Source organism: Aythya marila (assembly GCF_965140915.1).
Source record: "Aythya marila genome assembly, chromosome: 1".
NCBI lineage: Eukaryota > Metazoa > Chordata > Aves > Anseriformes > Anatidae > Aythya > Aythya marila.
In genome coordinates this window covers 20,991,129-21,018,359 of record NC_139042.1, presented here as the reverse complement: position 1 = coordinate 21,018,359, position 27,231 = coordinate 20,991,129, and the positions used below count along the sequence as shown (strand labels likewise).

The following is a 27,231-nucleotide window of genomic DNA, read 5'->3' as shown; positions in this document are numbered from 1 at the left end:
AGCACTGCAATTCTGTACTCTGTATTTGTAAACTAAACTTATATATACTACTTTTTATGAAGTTGTAGCTGGAAACTATCAGTTTCCATTGTTATATGTGAGGACATAGAAGTACAGTGAGATTCGGTGGCTTGGCAATATTCATGATCTTTGAAATAGCACCAAAATCCCATCTGGTACACTAGCCAACTCCACATGGTGGAGTAGTTTAGATCCTGCTTTAAGGTAATTTTTTTTTTCAAGGTATTGGAGACTGTCTCTTGTGCAGTCGGCCTTTCCAAAACTCGGTACATCCTCATCTCAGGGGAGCTTCTGCCTCTTTCACAAAGCTTACCCCAGAAAGTTATAGTAGAAAAGGCCCCCATTTGGAGATGGCAAACCCTGTTAGGTCAGGCAACCACTGCTGGCTACGCCTGATTGAGACTAGATTTTATGAAGACTGGGATACTTCGATTTAGTTTATTTTTGTCCTTTAATTTCTTTCCTTCTCTGCGTGTTCTTGGTGGGCAAACTCTTACTGTTGCAAGTATTTTGCACAGAAAGAGAAAGGTGATGCGCTGCAAGAATTAAGTAGCATATTGATTAATCTTTCCTATATTTTTTTTTCATCCTTGATTTACCAGACGTTTTAAATTGAGCAGGAATGACATCTTTTGTGAAGCGGCTGGCAGTAGGCCAGTACTGGATGTCCTTGTAACCAGCACAAAGAAACCTGCTTATGGCCCTAGATCCTAAACGGGGTTTGTTGAGGTGCTTCAGGTGCCTGAAATGCCACATATTAGTTGCAGGTGGACAACTTTAGAAACCAGCAGGCCCTTATTTTACTGTGTTATACACAATCACTCGTTCTTGGTGACTGGAGCTGCGAGGTGCACCGTGCGCGCTGCCTCAGCCGAGGAGCTCCGGGGGCTGTGGGGCCGCAAGGCCGGGGCTCCCCGGAGTGGGGACCGGGGGGTAAAAAGGGGGGACACCCCGCTACCCGGGGGGCTCCCCTTCGACCCCAGCCGTGAGGGAAGGAGGCTGCGGGTCCCCCTTTTTGCCTCAGCCGGGCACCTTCGCCTCGCCCGCCCCCTCACCGGGCCGCAGCGCGGCGTCTGCGTGCCGGGGGGGGGCCATGGCCAGCCCGGCGCCGCCGCAGCCCTGCTAGCACCGCCGGCCGCCCCGGCCCCGGCCCCGGCCCCGGCCCCGGCATGCCGACCGGGGCCCGCCTCGGCACGGCGCTGAGGATGTCCCTGCAGCGCAAATCCTCCAAGATCCACTCCTCGGCCGGTGAGGGGAGAATGGGGGCGAGGCGGGGCTGGAGGTTGGGGGGCGGAGGAAGGAGCGAGGGGAGCCCTGGGGGGGGGATGGCGTCTCCATAGCCCCGCCGCCGCCGCCTCCTTCCCGGCTCTTCCAGCCCCTATCGGGGCTTTGCGGTGGTCCTCGGGGGCTCGGCAGGCGCCTTCAGGCCGGGGGAAGCCCCCCCGAGCCCGGTGGGAGCCGGGCAGGGGGCGGCGGAGCCCCGGGGGGCGGCCCCGGGGGGCTTCGAGTGCCCCCCTGAGGAGCTGGCTCAGGAGGTGCAGGGGGAGCAAAAGCGCTGCCCCTGGTGGTTTAGGGGAACATGGGCACAAAGGGAGCTTGCAAGGTGAAATTCTGGGCCTGGCACCGTGTCTGAGGGGCCAAGGTGCCTGCAGAATCGCCACTGTGACCCTGCAGCGTGTCCTGAGCCCTCTGCTCTGCTCAGAGCACCCTGGGGGCACGTACAGGATCGCTTCTGGATGGCACTGGGCTGGAAGGAGCCCTGCAGCCTCTGCTGCCTGCCCAGCCCATCGAACCGGGCTGGAGGTAGTTCGAAGGAGAAGCCCTTTGGCTCCCCTGCACAGCCCTGTTTCTCCGCTGTGTTCTCCTATTTGGCCTTGCTGGTCGCAAGGACAGGACCTCAGGGACCTCCGCAGAGCTGCTGAAGTAAGCAGGGCAGTAAGCAGCGAGGTGTGTAATTGTAATGCTGCCTCACAGGACACGGTAAGGTTTCAGCCTGGGATTTGGCTCCTGACCAAGCTTTATGCGTCTTCAGTGTAAGACGTTCGGATGGAAACAGCCCCGGTTCAGCAGATGGCTCTGTCCAGCAGCCGGGGTTGTGTCCAGTTGTGCAGTCTGACCGAAATCTTCTCCTGCTGTGTCAGGGAGGCTCCTTTCCCCAGAGTTGCAGTTCATCAGGTTAATTTGCAGCCCCATGTTTGGAGTCCCAACCTAGGTGTACTTACTCATAACCAGCCCTTGAAACGATACCCAGGTGCACAACGCTTGGCAGTTGGAGAATGCTTGGCTTGAACGTGGGACACACAGCGAGTTTAAGCTTCAACTTCTGTAAATCATTCTTGGGGATCTAGGTGGCTCAGTTGCACCTCAGTCATGTCTATGTGCCTGAGTCATAGTGGATCTTCTAATTATCTATAACCGGCTTCGGACTTTCACATGTACCCTGCTTTTCACGTAAGAGAAATATAAATTAGACGATACTTTGAAGAACGATAGGGGTTGCTGGTTAGCATTGCTGTCACTGCTTCTCAGTTGTTGGACAATGAGTTTCATATTTCACGTTTTGAGTATTTTTTGTGAAGGATAACAGAGGATAACCTTATAGGGGTGTATATTCTACCTATACAAGTTCACATAATACAGGTTTGTGTAACTTAACACATGGTTTATTAATGGAGATGATGGTGGTCGGCTACCTGTGGGCTGCCTCTTAGCACGAGTGTCCTGCCTGTCCCCTGTCATCAGCAGTCAGACAGTTGCATGGTCACCCAGCAGAGTGCTGATGTGGCTCTGTACCAGTCTGTGTGATCCCAAATGGCAGCAGGAAACGGGCAACGCAGGAGTGCTCTGTTTGTTCCTGTGTCCTGCAGTCTGCTGTCTGCGTGGACTGAACAGGCTCTCACGAGAGGCTCTGTGCTGGGTGAAACCAGCTGCCAAGGACACATTTGGAGACTGAAAATCCATTCAGATATGGGTGTGTGATGGCACTGCAAAATCTGAAGGCCTTCCCTGAGCTGAATGGTGTGAAGAGGGATAGGTCACCCTTTCGTCATCCTCAGTAAGGGTCAAGTAACCTCGTTGTAATCCACTGCAGTTCCCTTCGCACAACATTTGTGAATATTCTGCCTGCTTTCCTTTTCTAAAAAGATGCTTCCTGCTTTAAACAGTTGTAGCTTGTTTGCTAGTCCTGTTTACTTTACCGAGAGTTTTAGTGATCTGAAAATATTAGCTTTCAGCTTGAGTCACAGAGATTTCTCTTCGTGCTGTGTCAGGCATTTCGGGAGCTTATGGATGTACTTCAGCCAAGAGGAGCTGTACCTCAGTGACGGTCCGATGATGTCTTTCCACGTCAAATCCAGTTGTGATGTTCTACCCTCTTGTGTTTTGTAGCATTGCTTCCACATCTACTTAAACAGGATAAAATGTAATTAGTATACTTAGTATACTGAGTTTTAAACCTGCTTAGCAGTGGTACAGAGGTCTTTGTAGAAAACCAGATGAGGTGAAAAGGAGAAATTAGAGATGGCGAGTCACCTCCTGCCACTCAAATGATCAGTCCTCTGCTTTTTTATGCATTTGCTCATTAATCGATTTCTTTTTTTGCTTTGTACAACTAAATCTCTTTATTGCTGTAATGTAGTACCAGCTGGGCTAAATTGATTAGATTTAAATTATTCTCCAAGAAGTCTCCAGCTCTTTGCTGTTGGAACCACAGACATCAAAGCCTAACCTGTTCTTCTCTTTCCTGTCTCCTTAAGTCACTAAAAATAAGCAACTGTCAATAGCACATCGGATAATTACACAGTAGCATTTTTATTTTTAGGGCAAAAAATGTTGAATTCCAACTTTAGATGGATTGAAGGTACAAATGATCCTGATGTCATTTACTGCGGTCTTTTGCAACGTCTCAGAGCTGCGCATCAGCAAGGAGGGATCATTTCGATGCAGAGGTTGGCCCTGAGTCTTCTCCCAGGGCATGAGGAACGGGAATGTAAACAGCATTTCATGGTGCGAGACCATACTCCTTGTATGCCTTTTCTATCTACATTTACTCTTAAATATTTGCTGCTATTCTGTGCTGTGCATTTGGTTTTAAGAGCAGCGTCTGTCTCCTAGAGCCTTACTCCCCTCTGGTTGTAAAGGATCCCTCTTTGTCAGAGGAATGTCTGCGTAAGCTGCAGTCTCTTTGGGCTAGCCCATATTTTTGTGTTGTGATAGCATCTTCCTGTGAGTGAAGCGTTGGGAAGCGTCCCATGGAGCGGTTGTAATTGCACAAAGGTGATTGTGTTTTGCTCAAAGCTTTCACCTGTAGTTGTTTACAGGGCAAAAGCCCTGCTCTGCTGTAGGAGGCAGACCTGGCAGTTGTAGGGATGCTGAGCTGAGAGGTTCAGGGCCCAGCAAAAGCATTTCAAGACCATGAAAATGAAAAGGAGCACCCGACACATCTGGCAAGACTGCTGTAAGAACAGTATCGGCACACGGAAATTGTAGCCTGCGATGAGATGTTTTTCCAGGTGAGGGCTAAAGTATGTGTGTGTTTCTGTAAATGTGTGCTGGTAATTACCTATCAGCATAACTGAATTCCCCTTTCTTTTCACTGGTGTCTAACTGGCACCTAACAGTATAATGTGCAGCTTACTCAATCACATCAAAGGCCCAACCCTATTTCCACAAGCATCACTAACAATTACGCCTTTTGAGCAGGATGGTATCACAATAAGCCCCATGTTTTATGTTACTGCGCTTTTATATGAGCACAAAGCGGGGTCTGCTCAAGCCGAGCGAGCTCTTGGTCAGGCGTGAGCTGAGCTGGTGGCAACGATGGGGCTAACTCAAGGCCAACCCTGCTCCTGGTGGCTTGGGTAATGCGCTTAGAGCTTGTCCAGCTATTAAACCTAGTTTGGGTCGGGATAGGAGGGAATTTAAAATACTTCTGCTTATGACACTGAATTAGAAAAGGATGTTGAATGCACAGTTTCTGTGGACTAACTTCTTAAATAGGCAAGGGCTTAAGTGTGGTGGCAGTAGAAACACATCTTGTGAAGAGAGAGGTGAGATCATGAAGAGACATGAAAGATCAAACTGCTCAGATGAAGGGGGACACAGTTATTTAGGAGCTAAACAGATTTAGCTAACCTTTGGTTTTATGAGTTAATATGTATTAAATAAAAAGAAGTAGTTCAACCCTACCGTGTAGCCAGTAGTCTTTTATTTGACTGCAGTCACAACTCCATTGAAAACAGACACACACACCGCCTCTTCGGCTAACTACTTCTTCATTCCCTGCTTCACTTTCTCCATACAGGACTTTAGTTCCAGATTTTAGCTCCCTAGCAGTATCTGCACCTGGTATACTGCCCTGTGCGGGGTGAGTCAGTGTCTTTCTTGTTTTCTGGGTGGATCTAAAGGTGCTGACCTGCCCTTCTGATGTAGCAGTGGTGCTGTGGTAATTGCATGCAGGATTACGTGAGCGTAACATGAGAGTGGTGTGGTTGCAGGGAAGCCAGCCTGCCTGCTCACGTTCCTGGAATATCCCAAAGGCAATGAAACTGCACCTGCTGAATATAAGAACAGTTGTTAAACAATGCTTTAGCTTTGCCATAAGGGTTGAGTACGGTCTTGATCTTACCACTCTCTAGTGGTTTCTACATGGAAACCTCAGGCTTCAGAAGCAGTGCTGTTTTAAAGCAGTTATTTTTTCTCAGTAATTACCTCTTCTTCCCTCCCCAACAAGTTCCAAGCTGACAGCTCTCATTGACTGCACGTGGAGTTTGGAACGGTCACCTGAACATTGATGCTGCCACCTCAAAACGATCCCTCTTTGTACCAATTAGTTACCATGTCACACGACTTCTTCATTGTAGTGAAGACTTGCTGAGAGCCCAACAAACAACCACATCAGCCATTTCTGCTTTTCTGGAAGGTATTCAGGTGATGCTCCATAGACCTGCTACGTGGTGATGCTCTCAGCCGGCTCATTTCCCTTTCACCTTTCTTCTTGGAGCTGTCAGGTACACCCTCTAAGTAATCTTTGAATCAGAGGACTGATGTCCTACTTGCAAAGTAGTACTCTAGACGCCTGTGTTAGCTTTATTACTCTATTACATTGCCATCTCATATTTGTTTTCTTGTTCTGTGTTGCACTGTGGCACATTCGAATTAGTTTGTATTCACACAAATATCAAAATGTCTGCTACTGATGGTACGTGCAGAGCCTGACGGCTGACTGGTTCTATTAAGGGATGGTTAATCACAAAATCTTTCTTGTAGCTAGTAGAGCAGAACAATATATGAGATGTCGAAAAGGCAGCTGACATCTCTGCAGCAACAGCTTTCTGCTTCTGGGACAGTCATTAATTAAGTTTGGCTTGGCCTTTTCATCAACATAAATGTTCTCCTTTCAGTCTGCTATCTTTCTAGCTGAGCCTGTTGGAGCAATGGCAGGTACATGAGACATGAGCTCTGAAAGCTTCAGATAACCAATTCTCAGCTGGCACACTGAAAGGCTAACTTGTGAGAGGTTGTTGACATGGTGGGAGATCGAGGGGAAAAAAATGAATTTTTTCTGAAAATAAAAGTAAAATTGTCTTAATGTTTTTCATTAAAAGTTGCAAAATAAAAAATGAAATATCAATACTGACAGCTTTTTATTAGAACAAGTGTTTCAGTATTTGTTAGGAAAGCTTTCACAACTCTGATGAGCATTTCTGCCACCTTTCCATAAGGAATTCTGTCTACTAGAGAAGTTCCTGGGCAGTTTCTTTCCTGTATAAAGAAATGGAGAATCCCAAGCAGTACTGTCTATCTTTAATATATTTCCACTTCTTTCCACCCTGACAAAGGATATTTTTATTATTTTCAGTTCTATTTAACAACTTCAAAGCTGTTGCCCTGGGGTATCCCTGCAAAGTACAAGTGAATGTGATCTCGCCTTCCATTTGACTAAAAGGGAAGAGCCACGATGGGGTCAGACCTGTAATTTATAATCAATCCTACAAAATGGGACAGTTTATCTCAGCCACAGGTTTTGTCTGACGAACCTACCTTATTTTAGAGTGGTGTAAATCAGGAGTAGCACAACTGAAGTCAGTGTATAGGCTCTATCAGGAATATAATAAAACTTACTGGAAGGTCTCGCTTGATCTTTAACTCCTAATCTCTTGAATGCAGGCAACCCAAGCCATTAATTTGATTTCATTAGACAGGTAGGCAGCTATAAAGAGTGAAAGCAGAGGGGTTTATCTCCTGACAGTAATGCCACCCTTCCTCACTTGCTGTTTTGAATAGAAGGAGGGCTCAGGCTTTATCTCCTGCTGCCCCAGCACTGCTCTGCCTCAAGCACTGTGGAGGGAACCGAACATCCTGTGCCTAGGAGCGTCCAGCCCAGCGGTTGTGAAAAGGATGAATGAATCGAGTACCCCAGGCTTTTGTGTGCCTTTCAATACTTCAGGCAAATGTCACCTTATCATGACTTAATAGGTGCAGTTTGTTTGGAAAAGGCTCGGTGAAGTTCCTGCTCGATGCCTTTGAGTGTTCAGCACTCCAGGTGCTGGATATGGGATGAAATGCACAAACCTCAGCCCTTGTTTTGAAGAGGGACAGAAGGAGAGGAATTACAGTTTGCAGATGTGACCCAGCCTGAGGAGAGGACCTCTCTGCCTGAAGAGCAGCGTCCGTTCACCGGGCACTCCTTAGCTGCAATCCTGACCTTGTTGGAGTTTGCCCACCATCTTCAGCAAGTGAAAAGGTTCTCATCCTCTGGTTGCGATGGATGTAATCTTATTCACGAGTCTGAAATTTGCTTACCCGTTCTTTTAAAAGATTTTTATCGCTATAAATCTTCATTAGGACACCAAGAGGGAGCGATTGGTCTTCAGAAAGAGAAAAGAGCGTCTAAAAAGATCTGAAAGATTTCAGATGAAAGAGTTGATTGCTTACAGAGAAAACAAAAAGATTTGTGGGGTTGGGGTCCGAATTAAGACACTTCAGAAAAGTGCCATTATTGGTAAATTTATTAGCATGCAGATCTGCAAATTAACTCAGTGAAACTTAATTTAGGTACGTTCCAACGTGAGAAACTGGAGTTGGACCCCATTTCAGGGCTTTGTATTACAGTGTTTAGCTCCTGCAGTAAGAATTAAGCTACATTTTATCTCAGTGGCTGTTTTGGTTATGATGAAGCTCTTCAGGACTACAGATGCCATTTCAGTTTGGCCAATACTTCTATATCTATCGTTTTGCAGTATTTTGATGTTTTACTTACGAGCTACCAAATGCAAGCTTTTGTCAGCCTAGCTATCGTTTAAACAATGAAGTTTCCATACACATAGAGAGAATTATTTCAACTGTGTGATGGTGCTGGTGCAGGAACAAACTTTCAGACATTTAGTCTGAAAGCTAGAAGCCAGTTCCTAAATATCAGACAACTGTTCAGAATGGCTTACAAATAGGACTATTAGGAAAGAAATGTAGCTTGTTCCCATAACTGAATTTGTTTGGTATGTGTAAAGGTTGATGAAACAAGCATTTGGAATAGGAGAATCTGAACTTTTAAACAAGTGTTTGCTTCTAGGTCTTTGTTTTTAAACACCAAGTAGAACCAGGAACTGTGGGCAGAAAATAGTCTCTTGAGACATTGGTCTCTCTGGGAGCAGGTTGTAAAATAGCACCAGCATTTAATATCTGCCTTCCTCTGAATGATAACAACCATCAAACAGAGCATATCCCAGCACCTCCTTTTCACTGTGCTGGGATTCGGATGATCTGTGATGTCTGCTGTCACCTGAGCTTCAGATTCATTTCTCACTCAAAGATGACCATGGTTGTCCAAAGTAGTCTGAAGTTATAGAAGAAAATGTCTGTCCTTACAAACTGTACTACTTTAATGACAGAAAAAAGGCAGAGAGCTCGTGCCTTTCCATTTTTTTAGTGTGCAGGATCATAGGATATCTGCAAAATCCCAGGTCCTACAGTAGCCCCAAGGAGGTCTCTTCAGTTCCTTCCTCCACAGGAGCAGGACAAGGCAGTGTGTTATGTCTCACATTAGGCTCACCTTTTGGTTTTCTTTTGTTCCTGTCTAAGGTGAGGCCTCATCACCAACTAAGTGCCGTCTCCATTAATGCTGGTTACCCACCCACTATAGTTCTGGTAGGATTTTGAGTTCGATTCAAAGGGCTGCACCTAGCAGAGGAGAGAGCAGGAGATGTTCCAAGCCTGAGCAGCAGGAGAGACATTGATGATCCCAAATTTTCACTGTCAAAACACCCGAGGCCCTGAAGGGGGGGGAAATTCTGCAGTCCTGACCACTGGGCAGGATGAGCTGTGATGCCTGCTGACACCTGAGTTTCAGATTCATTTCTCACTCAAAGATGACCAATAATTGCTTTGGGAAATAGTAAATAGTGCATAAAGGCAATATTTTGGAATAATAATTGGAGTGCGTCAAATTGTTGGCCTTCCTGTTGATTACCTAAAACACATGGAGTACGTTTTTGTGTTGTTGATTTATTTTTTTTTTAACCCAAATCCCAAAGAGACCATTAAACAAGCCAGGAATAAATCTGCTGCAATAATAGGTCTGATATGATTTTGTTGAGACAGTGCAGATTAGCATTAGTGTAAAAACAGGATGGGATTTAAATAATTCCCTACTCCTTTTGGTACTTTGGCTCATTAGTCAGGTTTCCAGGCTCTGCACTGGGTGCTTCTGCTGGGATTGCTGCTGTTCAAAGAGCCTTGAAACTGCGCTGTCAGGGTGTCAGCGGAATCTCCTATATACAGAGATGCCTGGAAAACAGAATCAAAACTTAACCTTACACCTTTTTTTTTCCTGTCCCTGTAGCAGATAGTGCACAGGGTTTAGAGGAACAGGTAGAAGGATCCCCGTGGCGTCCTGATAGTCTGCATATCTCCTCTGGAGTCTGTTAATTACTCCCATTTTCACATTGAAAATGTTGAGCACTAAGTCTGGCATTCCCTATTCTTAAAAATCTTCATCTCCTTGCAGATCTCTAAAGATAACCTGTTATTAAATGCCTTTTTTTTTAATTTATTTTTAATTGTAATGTCCTTTTTCAGGCACCAGACTCTTTGCATGCAGCAGTCCTGCTGAATTTCTGCCTCGTCCTGTTAGGAGTTACAAATCCAATCAGTGCCTGGGTTATGCCCACGGAGGAGGTGAGGGGGTTTGGTTCGTGTCCCTGTGGCCCAGTTCACATCCAGAGAGGGCAGATGGTACACACAGAGCGTGTGCTGCCGCTAATTAAGGAGCAGGCTTCTGCAAACAGCCATCCTTATTGCAAGCAGAATTAACGAAGAGCACAAACTGCCATTCAGTAATAAAATATGATAAATAATAAAATAATATAAAATAGCTGCACAGCGTTTGTATGGTGCTGGGGGGATAAAAGGTGGTATAGGAAAAGGTTTCTTGAGACAGATGGGCTCTCAGGTGTCAGTATTTTTCATAGCTGCTCTTTGGCTTTGGTGGTATCAGACATCATGAAACCACGTCCACGTGGATGTTCTGGAAAAGACAACCAGAGCACGACCTTTTGTTTAATCCTTTACATCTTCTAAAGGCTTATTTTTACAAGGGCATTTTATAAGCTGCATTTTTGTAGCCTTTTCACTGTATTTCTTATTGTTAAAATTACTTCTTAACAACAATCCCACTCCTCCATAAACAATTCTAGTAAGGAAATTGCTATGTCAGTTCCTACAGACGAAAATTTGAGACAAGTGATTAACAACTTAGAGAAGGGGGGAGGGAAATCCTACATTAAGAAGATTGGCAGTCCTTCCGTCACTGTGCTGTGACTGAGGCTGGAGCCAAAAATAGAGCTGGATTAACAGAAGAAAAGCAAGTCACTAAAACTAAGGTCAAAGCAAAAAAAAAAAAAAATACTGAAGTGCCTCAAGATTGCCTCATATGCCAAAAGCTAGGAAGAGCTATTTAAGGAGCTTTCCTAATATATACACCTGTGAAAATCAGTTCACAATGTGAGAAAATCAGTTCACAGTGTGAGGAAAGAAGACTTAAATAATAAAAAGCCAATTAAGAGATCAAGGACCAAGCTGTAAAATATGAGAGAAAATTATAATTGCCTTTTGTGGTTGCTCACATAGACATTAATATGGGTGTTATTACAAGTAAATTAAAAAATAAGCTGTAGAGCATGCCAGAATAACATCAGTGCTTACAAAAGTAAGGGAATGGTAAAAATAAGTTATCTGAAAACTCTCATTCTGGCAGGGTGACACAGGAACCCCCAAAGCTAAATCAGTTCTGCCTGAAAGCAAAAAGCAAGCCTAACGAGATGTAAGCTCTGCCTGCTGCTAATTATTACCGCTCAGTGTGTAGTAATGAGCCCCAGCACCCTAATTTGTAGGCTGAGAGAAGCTACTGCACACAGATGAGACTTTAAAAGAGGAAAAAGGAAGCAGAAAGTCACATCTGTAGAGGTTTTTGTGTGATAGGCTGTAACATTTAGGAGGCTTGCTCTTTTTTAGCTTTGATATTCAGGCAGGTGAATTTGGGGGGAGGAGGAAACTAAAACTATAAGAAATTCTTGTTATAATATTCACAACTTTCAGTTTTAGATGGGGTAGAAATTGATAGTTTGTCAGTTTTATTTTCCTTTTCAGTGTAGAAAAGATGAAAGTATGTTTTCATGGCAGGAATGTGATAGGACTTAAAAATATCAGAGTTACAGCTGTGTGGTAGGAGCCAACTTCAAGACAAAAATTGTGCTTCATGTGCTACAGAGACCCCTTCTTGCTTGTTAGGGGTAGGTACATAGGTACAGATATATGTATCTATATATTGGGGGGACAGGAATGACTATTCGCCTTTCAAAGGATGTTTTTTCATTTCCCTCATGGTAGAGGGAGAAACTTCAGAAACCTCTGCCTGATCCAGGAGCAGACACAGCTCAGCACTGTCTGAAAGCTACTTGAAACTGCCCAAAGGCGTTTAGGACCTGTCCTGGACTCTATCTTGAACCCATTTACTGTACTTAACAGAACAGAAGAGCAGGGTGGCTGAAGTCTAGCTGATCAGATTGTTTTAGGAATGACACTGCGGTGCTCTCTGCATACAAATGACTGTGCTGTCATTGGAAATGCAGTCAGGTAGGTGGTGGTACACAGCTTTAAGCACTGGGTTGTTTGTTTGGGTCTTCTTCCCTTTCCTCCCCAGGGCTACTTGGCCGTGAAGAACTCCTCCAAGTGAGCACATGAGTCAGAAGCATAATTTCCTCTAAATCCACAGTGCAGTAGCAGATAATTAAATATTGAGGAGGCCTGTGATTCTCATCTCTGCTCGCTCCGTAGCAGTTTGAATAAAACAGCGTGTGCCCATCGCAGCCAGGGACTGGCATGTCTGAAGGCTGAGAGATGATGCAGCACAAACGTACGTAATCCTCAGCAGTGATGGAATAAGGCAAGCTGAGCCCAGATCTGCTGGAAAACAAACCTGAAGTGCTTTGGCAGTGACGGGCGCTGTGTGGTCATACCCCAGCTGGTGCAGTCAGCATCACTGCTGAAATCTCGTTCACCTTCTCCAGGCTGTAGCAGCTCAGGATGCACACTGCAGGCTTCCTAGAACAGCCTGTAGGGTATCTTTTAAAACTCATCCCATACAGATGCTACAGGCAAGAGAGCTGTTTGGGGTGGAGGGAGCAACACCAGCATGAGAAATCTAGGCTGGGCTTTGGGGGAAAACTTCTTTAGCTCTACTTACAATGCAGGACTCCAGCATGAGAGCAGCAGGGGGATAGCAGTACTTAGTACTGCAGTATTAAAGCAACCAATAACTGTATTTTTCACATAGCGTGCATCAAAGGGAAGGATCCACATAAGTTTCTAGCTCAATAAGCTTGCTTTCATCCCTGATCCGATCTCCTGACCATGGCTGTAGAGCAGAGATAAGACTGGCTGATAGCAGCAACCCCCCTTATCTGCCAGTAGGGCTCTTTCCTGCAGCAGGGGGCAGGCAGAGGCGTGTGCTGGTAGCTTTTCTCTTGTCCTTGGTTAAACAAACTGCTGTTAGATTTTTTCCTGTTTTGGAAGTCTGCCTTCTACATCCATTAAGCTTAAAATAAACTTCTCCTACTCAAGGTTATTACTAAGCTAACGTTCACAAGTCTGCCTTGAGGTTTGTGCAGATGTATGTCTTCCTTAAGCTGTCTCTAACTCCATTAGCTGTCTTCTGGTTTTGTTAGCCCTTAGTGATGCAGATAAGTTGTGAGCAACACAGGATGTTCGGCACTGGATTCCTCATCTGGTGCGTAAGGCTGAGAGCACAGGAACTACTCTTCCAAGCCCCAAATATCCTGCAGCATTTGTATATCCTGCAGCATTTTTTCTTGGGAGGTGGTTTCGATCAGGTCTCCAAATCCTCTGGAGAGTGCCAGATAGTGAAGAGGGCTGTTAATTCTCACATCAGCATAGATAACTTCTGTTTCATGGTCCCATAGAGGGCAGAAAATGCATGTTAGTGACAAAAAATGAATCTCTGAGAAACATGCTACCTCCCTGCATGCCCTCATCGTATTGTGATGGTGATGTAGAACAGCAGTCACTTGGCAGCATACCTGTTGCTCCTAGAGCTCTGAAAGAGCCTGAAATTATTCAGCTTCTGTCTATAGTCACCCCGATGTTGTCCACTCTGCATTGATGTTATTATTCCTTGGTTTTTCCTGCTGGAGCAGAGCAGCGGGGCTGCTCCTAGCTCTGGGGTGCAGTGGAGAGCTCTGCACACACACTGAATGACCCCTCCACCTCGTTAGGATTGCTTGGCAGTCCTTGGTCCGATGGTGGATGGCTAAAATGGTGTCTGATGAACAGGACAGCATTGATCCTGTCCTTGCATCGCTCCAGACTTCACCACAATTGGTAGGTATCACATTAGCAAAAGGTGCTTACGAGTTAAATATTTTTAAGAACGTGATAGCCTGATTTCTTTATTAGCTTCTACAATAGGCATTTACAAAGATGCTGTTTTCTGCAAGGCTGCTGCATAAGGCAGCTGAAAGTAGATTGCAATTAGTGGCAATGAATTAGTTGCCAATTTCCTCCCCTAAATGTTTCCATTAGCAGTCCCACTAACAGTGGTAGTGAACCTTTAATGAATACAGTAAGCCGCATAACCCACACAAGCCTGCCTGTCTTGAGAGGTGGTAATGGTACCACGCAGTCGGGTTTTCCATCTGATTTACAAAGTATTTTATCGGTATCTTGGTTTGCTTTTACTTCTAAAGATGTTCCTTCAATGAGGAGAATAGGGAATGGGGTTGTTGTCCCCTTTTCTTTTGTATCCACGTGGTTCTGTGTTAAGCACACTTGAAGGAAGGCTAAAGTGATGCAGTAGTAAGGGAATTTACTTTTACAGCGTGTTGTTTTCAGTGCAACACTCAATCCTTAGAACTTAGCACAATGCTGGAGTACCCTCTTGGGCAAGATGAGTGCCTTGCAAAGGCGTTTTAGTGGCTTGTGCAAGCAGTGAAGCACCTCCACATTGCAGGCAGGATCTGCTCCATGGTCATCCAAATGCATGTCTAAGTATCTACGATGATTAAGCTGTGTAAGACTGTACTGAATAGCAGGCCCATCGTCGAACAGAGGCAGGATCAGGTAAAGTTAAACCTTGTTTCTGCAATAGCTGAGCCAAAATGAACTCTGGAGGCTCCTGATCTTTACTTCCTGCATGTGATCCTTCCCTGTTACAGACTCATAGCATCACGGAATGGATTGGGTTGGAAGGGAGCTTAAAGCCCACCCAGTTCCAACCCCCTGCCATGGGCAGGGACACCTCCCACCACACCAGGTTGCCCAAAGCCCCATCCAGCCTGGCCTTGAGCACCTCCAGGGATGGGGCATCCACAGCTTCTCTGGGCAGCCTGTGCCAGGGCCTCATCACCCTCTGAGGGAAGAATTTCTTCCTTATACCTGATGTAAGCTTCCCCTCTTTTAGTTTCAAGCCTCCTTGCTCTATCACTCCAGTCCCTGACAGAGTCCCTCCCCAGCTTTCCCGTAGCCCCCTTTAGGCACTGGCAGGCTGCTGTAAGGTCTCCCTGGAGCCTTCTCTCCTCCAGGCTGAACAACCCCAGCTCCCTCAGCCTGTCCTCATAGAAAAGGTGCTCCAGCCCCCTGATCATCCTCGTTGCCCTCCTCTGGACTCGCTCTAACATGTTCTTGCCCTTCTTGTGCTGGGGGCCCCAGATCTGAACGCAGGGCTCCAGGAGGGGTCTCACAAGAGCAGAGCCGAGGGGCACAATGCCCTCCCTCACCCCTCTGGCCATGCTGCTGTTGATGCAGCCCAAGGTACAGTTGGCTTTCTGGGCTGCAAGTGCACATTGCTGGCTCATGTTGAGCTTTTCATCTACAAACACCCCCAGGTCCTTCTCCTCAGGGCTGCTCTTCATCCCTTCTGGGCTTTCTTCAGCAGTTCTGGATCTCCTCTCTGGTAGCTGACACCAGCTTTCCCCAAGACCTGCTGTCAGACTGTTCATCTGTAGATGCCAGACGGCAACTACCCTCGCCTTTCAGGCTGCCTGCTTGCATGTTCCTCAGCTTCTTCAAAGCCATCCTTTTTGCTGTGTGGAGTTTCTGTCACTCCGCCAGCCCCCAGACCTTTCCTGAAGGGCCTCAGCCCTGCACCAAACCCGTCCTGAGAAACCTGCCAGGCTGAGGCCGTGCATGGCCTTGTGCTTAACCTCCAGCTCGCCATCTTCGGGCCTGTAGCTTCCATTTGGGTGTTGGCTGAGGGCTCTAGGTTAGGCCCTGTGCTCTTCTTAGGCATGAGCTGACAAGGGATGTAGCTGCCTTCAGGGTTAGTGCAGTGGCCTTGAGTTTTATAAGCAATTTCTGTACAGTGTCTCAGCACGCAGATGGCTTCTCTGGCCTGTTAGAGGGCTTCAGGGCAGGTGTGGGCCAAATGCTACTGCCCCAGGGCATGAGGAAGGCTTTTCTTCCCTCTATCCCATTGACTCTGAGCAGATTTTGTTGAAGTCCTTTCCCCTGCATGGCAATCCTCAGTTCTCGCTTCTGGAAATAGCGAACTGAATTGACTCTGTAGTGTTGTTGACATGAGGTAATGTAATGTGTAAATAAATGCAAGAAGCTGTAATGACTTCAAGCTACTTAAACTGGAATGACTTTAACAAGGTAAATACTTCTGCCTGTTTTTATTCCATAGGTTATTAAGAACAGAAGGATGGAATAAACAAGTGTTCTTTTATTGATGGTGCTTCATTATTTGCAGGTACTTCATCTTCTTTATCTGCATCAATATTTCAGCTTTCTAAAGTGGAAAGCTTATTTAATATGGAAGCAATGCTTTTGGGACAAAAGCATTGACAAGTGAATCACAAGGTATATATTTATTATATATATATATATATATATATATAAAGTCATGCTTCCTCAGCTTATGTTTTGGAGGTTCCCAGGATGGTAGTAGAGCACAAGGTAGATGTCAGGGTAATGGTTCGCTGTAACTGCTCACTAATATTTTTAAATAATAGATGTACCTAGGCATCACTCCTCTTTACTTAAAGGCTTGGTTTCTGTGACTGGTGTTATGTTAACTTAGTCCATGTTAATGTAAGTGAAGATGAGAGCTGTGTGTGGATCTGGAGGCAATTCCAGCTGGCTGACACTGAGTCAAAAGTTGGTTGTCCACCTAGTGAAATCTAAATTTGTTCGTGCTGCAAGCTTTTTTTTCCTAGAGTGATTGTAAATGCGTATTTGAAGAGCTGTATTCTGGTAGTCCTGGGTGTCTTTATGCTTCCATAAATGCAGTGATCACAGATGAAATCAACCGATTAAGCTGTACTTCTGGTATACACAGCAGGGTGGTCTTGCAGTACAAGCACAGAAGTGGCTTTGAAGTTGCAACTAGCTCATGTATTTCATCACATGATATGTTGGCACTACGGGGGTGGACATACTGGCAGTGAGCATGGATGTGGTCCTGCTTCTCCTCAGTTTCAAGACTGGAAGGCTGCTGGAGAGCTTGCAGAGCAGAGCTTCACCATGTAAGAGCAGTTAATGGCCAGAGAAGGCAGGGACAGACATTAGTGTAGGAATGTGGGTGAGCATTATCCTATCTCAGGTTAAAGATAAAACTGGTTTGTTGCTTTGCTGTTGCTCATTGAATTGTTCTTTGTGGAGCTGAAAGCACTTTGTAAACAGCAAGGGCATTTTTTTCCACACGCAGGTAGTATCAACATAAGCTGGTAAGAAATGCAGCTTTATGGGGAGTTTCTCTTCCTTTACAAGCTGGGTGATTTTTATTTATTTTTTTATTTTTCTAAAGAAGTTTTCTAAGATGTTACCTGCCCTTAAATATGCATAGATGGGACTGTGTTTCCTGTGTGACGGGAAGGCCCAGGCGCTGGCCTTGACCAAGTCCAAATTCATTCCCAGTTCTGGTGGATACAGGGCTGATACCAGCACGGGGAGGGTAGATGTGCCAAGCCTTATCACGCAGTTTTCCATTGCCACTGTGGCAGTTTATCTTTGCAGAAGACCCACAGGCTTTTTGCTTTCTTACAGGCAGGACTCCCAACAGCATCAAGTTTCTTTTCCCGGGCTGTGCGTGCTATGTGGCTAGATGAATGAAGTGAGCATTGGTGTCTGCAACAAAAGGAGATCAAAGCAAAGACAGCTTGCCCTGAAGTCATAGCTATTGCGTGAAGCTCTGAAAGCCAGATCTGCTTTATCACATCTGTAGCTTCTGGTTATCAGATTTGACTGCTTTGTTTAGAGAGCAAAGGGCCGGAGGGAGAGCTTCCTGCAGAAAGAAGTGGAGGTGAGATGAGGGAAGAGGATGGTATGACTCCAGCAGGAGGTGTGAATGGTGAGAGGTGAGGCAATTTTTGTCTCCTTCAGCTGAAACCTGGCAGTTCTGGGTGCAGTCTGAATCCTCACTTGCACTGGGACGAGAGTGATGTGTAAAAGCAACGAGGTTTAAACGTGGCTTGCAACGTATAGCTGGTGTTGCCCATTATAGAGAAGCCTGTGGTACAGGAACAGGGTTTCCATCATGCTTATTTTTCTCAAACTCTGTTCTCAAAAGTTGCAATGCAATGTTTTGTGATAACCTCGAATACAAAATTAGTTTGCAAGCGTCCTTCTCCTGTTGAATGCGGCTGAAATGGCTGCAGGGGAACAGAAAAGCTGACTTTGAGTCAGGCCTGCTATAAACCCAAAAGATGCTGAGCAGATGGCAGCAGGTGCCTTAATCTCTAGGAGAAGGATGGGTCATAAAACAGGGGGCAGCTCAACATGGCTGTCTGTTCAGGCTCCTGTTTTACGTTGGGAAACCAATTCCCATTTCACTTCTTTACCTCCCACCTTTTGAAAAGAAAGCAATGTGCCAAGTAATTCTTACAGACCAAAGGTTTTGTGGAGATGGGGAATATAAAAGCCTCCTTTAGAGGGTTACTAGATTTTAATAAATATCGTGTTTAGAGATTTTATTTTATAACATCAGCTGAGTCCTCTGTAGATGTTGTGGCAATATGCGCTCTGGTGCACAATTAGTACATATAATTAAAAAAAATATTCAGTTTTTCCATTTCCAAAAAAATAATAATCCATAAACAGATGAATTGACCGATTCATCATGGGAGACATTAATCTTACTCAAACACCAGCAGAGCGCAGAACAGGAGACTGGAAATTGATTTTTTTTTTCCTCATATTTATCCTGCGTGTGTTTGCATGCATGTGCTTGCTGTTCCCTGACTTGAGGCATGCTGTCAGTAACCTGGGGGTTGTTTGATTAAAAATTATCTGGAAATTGAAAATCCTCGTACGAAATGACTCGAGGTTACGCTACGCTCTCCCTGTGTGCTGAGCTGCTCGGCGAATTAATTCCCTTTCCAGTCCGTGGTATGGACCAGGAATCTCTGATTATACAAGCCGGGGAAATAAGCTTGTAAAATAAACCCTCCAGGTAGTGTTTTGTTAATAACAAGTGCCTGCTGGAGGACTCCTCTTCCTGAAGCTGGGTCCAAGTGCTGCCTGGTGGCTCCTTGAGTAGCTGCTTTGTACAAATCTTGGAGGGAGAAATACCAGAGGGAGACTAAGAGCAGGCTTCTCAATTTGAAGGCCCAGCTAAGAGCAAACAGCCAGAAATTGGTGATGCCTGACTATTTGGCTGGGGATAGGTATTCAGGTGCAAGTAGCTAAAGCTTTTAATCCCCTGGAGCCCTGGTTTTGGCTGGGATAGAGTTAATTTTCTTCCTAGTAGCTGCTGCGGAGCCGTGTTTTGGGTTTAGGCTGAGCAATGCTGATAACACCCTGGTGTTTTAGTTCTTGCAGGGCAGTGTTTGCGCAGAGCCAAGGCCCTGCAGCTCCTGGTGCTGCCCTGCCAGCGAGGTACCTGGGGGTGCTCAGGGAGCTGGGAGGGGACAGCCAGGAGCTGGCCGAGGGGACATCTCACACCGTGTGGCCTCATGGTCAGCAATAAAACTCGGGGGGAGGCTGGATGAGGGGCTGCTGTTGTTTGGGACGGGCTGGTGGTGAGCAATTGCGAAGTGCATCTCTTGCTTTTATTCTTCCCTTGCATCTTTTTTTCCTTATGAATCTGTCCTTATCTCAACCCACAAGTGCCCATGCTTTTACCTTTCTGATTCTCTCCCCAGCCCTATTGGGAGGAGGTGGGTGAGAGACTGTGGTGGGGAGCTGCCGGCTGGGTTAAGCCACAGCCCTGCTCGTGATCACTTGAAATGCATCTGAAAACTTGGTCCCGTGACTGGGAAAGCTGAACTTGAACCTCTGGGGTTTGATCTACCAGTAAACTTAAATCACTGTAATATTTTGTGTGACAAACATTGACACTGAGCAGCAGGAGAAGTGTTAAATAATGTAATTAGGTGCTCCCCCCACCCATTTTCTCTGTTCTGAGACAGCTGCTGGGGCTCTCTGACCCCCCTGGAAGGAACTAGCAGGTAAGCTCATTCTGGATGGGGCTGTGACATGCAATAGGTGGAGAACTTCCCAGTGCATCCCAGCACAACCCCTGTGGGTTTCAGCTGTGCTGAATCTATCCTGAAATTACTCCGACACAGGCTTGCTAACGGTATGTGAACCAAATGCCACTGATATTTCTGTTGTAAGGTACTCAGGGTCCAAATGGCTTCATAACAAAGACAATTAGTTAAACAGAGCTGTAAAGAATAATTCCCGAGTCTTAACTCTTGTAGCAGACAGCGATTTATTCCTAATAATTGCTAACTAGTATGGTTTGTGGCCAGTACTCAGGGAGTCACCGGAGCAGGAATAAATGTACTTAAGCCGGTTGTGGCATTCCTTCTGGCTCGTGGTCCTTCTCATTGGCTTGCCAGAAACTTGGCTTATTTCCTTCCTTTTCCACAGTGACGTGCCAGGAGTGAAGAGGGACTGAAGTGCTCGCTTTATGACTTTCTGTTCACTTGGGGAACCAGCTGTGCTGCTGGCGGCGTGCCCTGCAGAGGGTTTCCAGGGCTGTGCTGTGTTTCGTGCTGCCCCTCGTACTGCCTGGGCAAAGCGAAGATGCACAGCTCACCAGCAGTTTGTGGAGATGGATTTAAGTGGTTCCTCCACGTGGAATGAAGGTTTGGAGGGCTCAGCCTGCAGTGAAGTGGTTGTGAGTTTCAGGACAGGGGCATGGGAGTAGTTAGATTTGAGCTTGAATTATGTTCAGCAGCTTAAACTCCGTGGAGTCCTTGTAAGAAAACTACAAATAAGAGAAAACAGTTGACATACTCATTAACTTACTCATCATATATTTAACTTCAAAACATTTAAAATAAGGACAGCAGTGAAGCTTTGGGTATCACTCCAGTTAATGAGGTTCTTTTTTGTTTAGGGACTGAGCAGCCAGCAGAGCTAGGTGAGTTGCAGCCTCTGCAGGTTTTGGTGTTTAGGAGACAGTGGCAGCAGCACTGCTGGTAGGTGCAGTAACCTCTGCTCCAGCATGTTTGGCACCTCTCAGAGAAACTCGGGCTGCCTTAAGGAGCACAGCATGGGAAATGGAGAGTGGGAGGGGAAGAGGCCAGCATTCTGCTGGGATAAGAATCACCCATTAGAAGTTTCCCTAAGGATATCAGGATGTGTACCAAAAATAGACTAGCCTCTGTGTTTCAGTAAGGCCCCAATAAGCTCTTATGGTCGCAAATGGCACGACTGTTTTTAATACAGCCTCTCACAGTGAACCAGCTGCTGGCTGCTAGCTGCTTCTCTTAAGAGCCCTAAGGCAGGGAGGTACAAGAGCAGTGGGAATTGCAGCAGAGCTGTGCCCGGTTCCCAGCAGAATTTCCCAGTAACTTTCCATTTTATATGGCCTCGCTTGAGTTCGTACCCAGTGTGCTTTATCCGAGCGTATACAATATTCCTGAGGAGACCTAAGTGCTGCTCCCAACTCTGTGACATTTCAGCGACTGTAGTCATTGCAGTGATAGCTGTGTATGCAGGGATGTTGTGCAGTTCTCCAGGAACACATTGAACTAAAACTTTTGGTCTTTCAGATGGTGTGGGCAGCCCAGCTGAGGATCACGTGTAGACTCGTGTTTGTGGAGTGCCACAGCCGTGCTGGTCAGGAGGTTAAAGCTTTCTTGCCCTGAAGAAATATTAGGATGCTTTACATCTTAAGACAAGGTCAAAGCACTCCCAAACATAAAACATGGCTCGTAAATTACCCCATGTTTTATAATGAAATCCTGTAAGGGACGTGGTTGGTTTTGCAGGGAACCAGGGCCAGGGGAGGACTAAAACCTGCTCGAATTCTTGGGGCTGGGTTTCTGGGAAACCGAAGAGCTCAGAAATTATTTAAGTACTGTCATCTACTGGGTTTCTTCAGTACCTAAACATTTAATGGTATTTGACTCAAAGACTAGTTTGAATTTTGTAAATGGCATGTCTGATGTATTGATCTCAGAGATAGGGATGCTGGAAGTGACTGGAAAGGGCCTGGGCCCTGTTAGCTGAGGGAGATCTCTGGTGCTGCCAAAAGGCTGCGCAGCTCTCACTGACCTCAACCCTTTGTGCCAAATGCCCTGGCTGCAAAAAAGGAGACGTCTTTTGGGGGCCAGGCAGACTGAGACTGAATTAAATCTCTGATGGTGGTGGTTAGAGGTTTTCTTGTGGTGTGCTTCTGCTGGTGACTGTCTGAAATATCTGCGGTTGCCTCCTGCTTCGTTAGTAAATCCAGCTGTGCAGTCCTGGCTTATTCTAGCATGTCCTGATTGTATGGGTAATCACAAGGTCGCTCTGGGAGCTGATAGCAGTGTAATTCTGCAGCTGATCTGGTATTTAGTTACCCACTGGGGTTGTTAATAAGTTTGTTCGAGTGAGGAATTACCTTTCTGTTCTGTTTGCAAGCATGATTTTTTTTATCAAGTCCTTACAGTTCTTTAATGTCCCCAATAAATGGGATGCTGAGTGAATACTAAACTGGTAAAAGGTTGTTTTGGCTGCATACACCAACTTAAGCTTATTTTCAAGTCTGCTATTTTACCAGAGACTCAGAAGGACTTCTACTTCACTGAATTATCACTAACCTTCATGCAATGACATCTGTTACGTCAGGACCGAACTTTGTTTTCAGAGTTAAAACAAATTCCAACTGCTTCAACTTCATGATACTTCAGCCCAGCTGCACGTTGGAGCTCTAGCACAATTTCCAGGTAGCACAGGGGGAAATGAACCTGCACTGCAAAACAATTGAGCTGAGATAGCAGAGAACCCTGAAAACACGACCCTCTTAATATAAAGGGAAAACGAGAAGATAAGGTGTATGTTGTTTTTTTACAGAGCAAAAACGAAGTCCCCAAGCCATCATTTTAAAATGTAATGATGTTTTACAAACAAAGCATCATTAAACTTTTTTTAACTGACTCACTCTTTCAGTTCCTGGAGCTGACAGCGCTGCCTGGCTGATACTCAGCATTATCCATGGAAGGATTTCCCGTAATAAAAAGCAGTATTGATACACGGCAGTGCACTGCTGGTGGTAAACGTGCCAACAGTACTAGCCTAAAAGACTGCTGCCTTTTCTCGAGTGTACCATGCAGATGGTTTATTTGTCCCCTACTTGTTCTGAGTAATGCTGAGGGGGTAGGTGTGAGCCACCAAGGGATGTCTCAGAGGTTTAGCAACAGATAAATTCAGAGGGAATTTGAGCTGGAGCACTTTGCCTGATTAGGAATACTGGGCACTTTAGGTGGAGGAACATGAATTTTGTTTTCTACTTTTATTCTAGAATGATTTTGGAGTAGTTGCAAGAGTCCCAGAGGCTAATGGCAAGTATAGGCTGAGGTACCCTTTTGTTACTGATGTTCTTTGAAATAAAATGTACCAAGTCCGTGCCCATCTTCAGAACCACAAAATCAGTCAGTATAGAAAATGATAGCATGGGTAGGTCAGTCTCTGTCCCATCAAATACAGATACTTCTCTCTATTATATCAAAGAAAAAGAAAAAAGTGTTATCTTGTGAGATTTGAAGTTATAGTATCAGTGCAGCACAAGTATTTAGGTAAGGTTGTTTGTCTTTGAAAAGAAATAACATGACAAAGGTGAGCGATCTAACTATATCCTCATATAATCCTGTATTTTGATCATGTGTTCTTTACAGCAGTTTTTTCTGCCCCAAATACACACATCAGGCTTACAGGTACACACACACCAGGCAAGAGCTCCATCTATGTAAGCAGCAGCTACTAAGTTGAGAAAAATCTGAAGGAAGCTTCATTAGGGAGCATGAGGTACAATTTCTGCTGCTTTTTGTTTAAAAAAATAGTAACAATTTGGCTAACTTCACCCAGAACGATTTTAGGCAGGTGTTACGGAGGCCACCTCAGCTGTAGCTGAGCCTTTGAGATCAGGTGCTGGAATCTGGGCTGGCTGTGAGAGCTCTGAGGCTGTAGGGAGCAAGTCAAAGCCAGGGCAGGAATCAGTTGGCATCCCGCTGGGACAGAGCTGGGCCAGGCCAAGCCGGTGTGATTAGCTTTCCTACCTCTGTGTGTGCTAATGCTGCCGTCTGCTTTCAGATCTTGCTGGCCTGGAGAAGGTGAGATAAGCAGGTTTGGTTTGAGATAAATCATTCTTGTGCCCTGTAATAGGGAATCACTAATCCGGGCTAGCCTGGGTTCAGCTGCACACCAAGTACAGACAGATCCAATACTTCTTGCTCCCGGATTCATCTATGTAGGGAATGGATAGTGTTCCCAAACACTGTTCTCAGATGTTTTCCTCATGCATTATGCAGCACTTCCCTAATGAAAGCTAGATAAGAGCAACTAAAATTTTGAGTATCTTCCTCTCCTGAGGAAAAAAAAAAAGCAAACACTTACTTGTAGCTAGCAGTATCTGCCATGATTTCCTGTCATTGTCTTGCTCATGAATATTTGATGCCCTTTACTTGATGATCTCTTACCAGCCTTTGCTGTGCCACTTGCCAGGTGATGCTCAGGCCTCCTGCTCTGCCCGGCTCCCAGCCCGGGGTGAGGGATGTGGCCAGGTTTTGGTACGGGGGGGCTGCGGGGGTGGCCTCTGTGAGCAGAGCCATGAGTGATATTGGTTGGGCCTCTGGGAGAGAAGATAGAAGAAATGGGGGAAAAAAAACACACTGCACAACTTCAGATGGGAGAGAGGGGTGAGAGCTGAGAGAGAAGCAGCCCTGCAGCCCCCAGGTGAGTGCAGCAGGAGGGCAGGAGGTGCTCCAGGCAGGCAGCAGCAGTTCCCCTGAGACCTGTGGATAGGCCCCTGGTGGAGCAGGCTGTCCCCCTGCAGCCCATGGGTCCCACATGGAGCAGATCTCCACGCTGCAGCCCCCCCATGGGTGGAGGAGCCCCCGGTGGAGCAGGTGGATGTGGCCTGGAGATCATATACATTGAATGGTAACTCAGGTTATGATCCAAAACACCAAATCTTTGCCATAAAAGGGCGTCTTGTGAGGCTTTTAGCATGCTGCTGATGCTTCCTTTTCTAGTCCCTATCCCAAAAGCAAACCAATGGCCTGCAGGGGGGCAGCAGTGGGGAAAGGACCCTGTAAAGCTGCTGTAGGGGCCATGTAAGTCCCCGTGACTCTAAGGACAGGATCATACTAATAGGTTTACTACAGGTAAAAAAGAAGTGAAAACTACTTTCCATCTTTAAAGGCAAAGGACTTTTAATAGCCGAAGTGAGAGCTGAATAGGTTTTCAACCTTTTTGTTTGATATCCAAAATACTTGTTCAGAAGCGAGGAAAAGTTTAAAAAAAGAAAATGCTTTTTCTACCTGCAGAGATGAATTGATCTCATAACCTCTGACACTACAGATAGCAGCTTCAAAGGGAACAGAAGTGGAGTTCTGTTGTGTCCTTCTGTTAGGGTTTCACTTTGTGGAATCTGTGCTTTGAAAGTTGGTCTGGAAGGGTCAGAGTCCAGGAGGGGGTGGATGGTTGTTTCAAGTGCAGGAATACAGGATAATGTTGAATTCCCCCTTTTTTTTTATTCTGAAATATATTAGAGTGCTCCAAGGAGAGCCCCAGGGGTCTCTGTGCACAGGCAATCCACAGTCACGTAATCCACACTGTCCTACTGTGAGTCGAATGCAGAGCAATTTGAAAGTGCAAAACATATATTTCACAGATTGCCAGGAGGATCAGTTTAATCAGCTTTGAGACCTGCTAATGCTGTAGAGATCTTTGAAGGACTGCTGCTGTTTTCATCTTCACGCAGCTGGTGCAAGACGGCGCGAACACCATGTCTCGGTGCCATCGCTGGAAGAGATGCGTCTCCATAGGTAACTGTACGACGGGCAGCTGCTCCGGTGCTTTATTCCGAGCTGTGGGTGGACAGAAGGAACAGCAGCAGCTTTGGGAACGCTTTAGAGCAAAAGGTCAGCGTGTATTCGGTAAACCTTTCTAATCTGGCCTTGGCTGGAAGCCAATGTCACAGGCCTCAGAGCTTTTAGTAGGGAAGCATCAGATACGGAGAGCTTTACTGCATCAGCATACAGAGAGGAAAACATTTCTGTCTTGTTTAAATTGTTCTCTTAGAAATCAAGATCAGCTGTGCTTGCAGCTGATATGTTTAAAGCTGTTAGTAAATTGTTATAGGAACAGATGCATTATGGAAATGAAAAAAAAAAAAAAGCACTTGTGTGCCAGGATGCTAACAGAATTATGATGTGAAGATATTTTTAGCCTCAACCAATATTAATACAGGGAAACGTGCCTTAAAGGTGGGAGGAGAGCAGACTTAACTGTAAGGATTAGTGGTGACTTGTGCTAGGGAGATTTCTGATATCCATTTTTGAAAGATTCACGTAATAACTCGTAGTAGATCCATCATGTTTGATACTTGTGTGCATGGCCCACGAATAGAATTACCAGTTACAGTTATCTAAGGGGGCATTTTAGCACTTCTGTCAGATATGGGGTCTTACTTGGTTTGTGGGATTATACAGAAGAGATGCTTATTCTTTTTCCGAGTATCAGAATCCAGTTTAGTTGTAACTTCTGCCACCTCACGTTCACTTCTTAAATTGCTTTAGTAAACAAATTTCTGATAAAATTCCAGGAACTGCAAATAATGATACTGGAAGAAGGGAGCAGAATTGCCATTGTGCGTTTTCAGGTGCTGTGTTTTCGGTGTTACAGTTAAGATTGTTCCTTTGAATAGGAGGATTTCTTTGAGCTGAAAATCCAAAACGAGCTTTGTAAAACTGGCTTCATCTGAGAGGCTGGAAGTCTGTGCAGAATGGATGGACATGATATGTGTTTTCATACATATGGATAGTGGAATCTGCCTTTGGCCTGTTGCCTTCTAGGTAAAAGGTTTCTAAGTTATGTTAAATAAAAGAGCTCTAAACCCAGTGTTCTCCAAATCCACTCAAGGATTTGTATTCAGTGCATTCTAATGTGTGCAACCGTTTTTGGAGTTTCACTAACAGTCAGCAGGCAATGCTGATTCAGGGTTATTAGAACAAGAGAAAAGAGCAGAGCGATGGTGGATGAGGTGCGATGCCATCAGCAGGTGAGCAGAAACACAGATCTCCACAGTCTCAAAACTGGGTAATCCCCAAGCAAGAAACACCAGTGCTTGGTGTTCCGAGTTCCCATGGGATGTTGGATAAGTTGAAAATGGAAAGCAACAAAGCATGCTAACGCTTTGCTACTAGGACATGTGTCTTTTAGAAACAGTTTCTCCATCATCTCCTTCAAACCCACCTTACTGGT

General features: G+C 45.6%; 1 protein-coding gene across 1 annotated transcript in view; it reads left to right on the top strand.

Moving 5' to 3' along the window:
- Positions 1-1,170: 1,170 nt before the first annotated feature.
- The window catches only part of ATP8A2 (ATPase phospholipid transporting 8A2), a 326,460-nt gene continuing 300,399 nt past the window's right edge, over positions 1,171-27,231 (top strand). Inside the window, exon 1 of the mRNA XM_082759713.1 lies at positions 1,171-1,269. Coding sequence (XP_082615839.1) covers positions 1,191-1,269 — 79 coding nt within the window. The 5' untranslated portion in view covers positions 1,171-1,190. The remainder of the gene's footprint in view (positions 1,270-27,231) is intronic.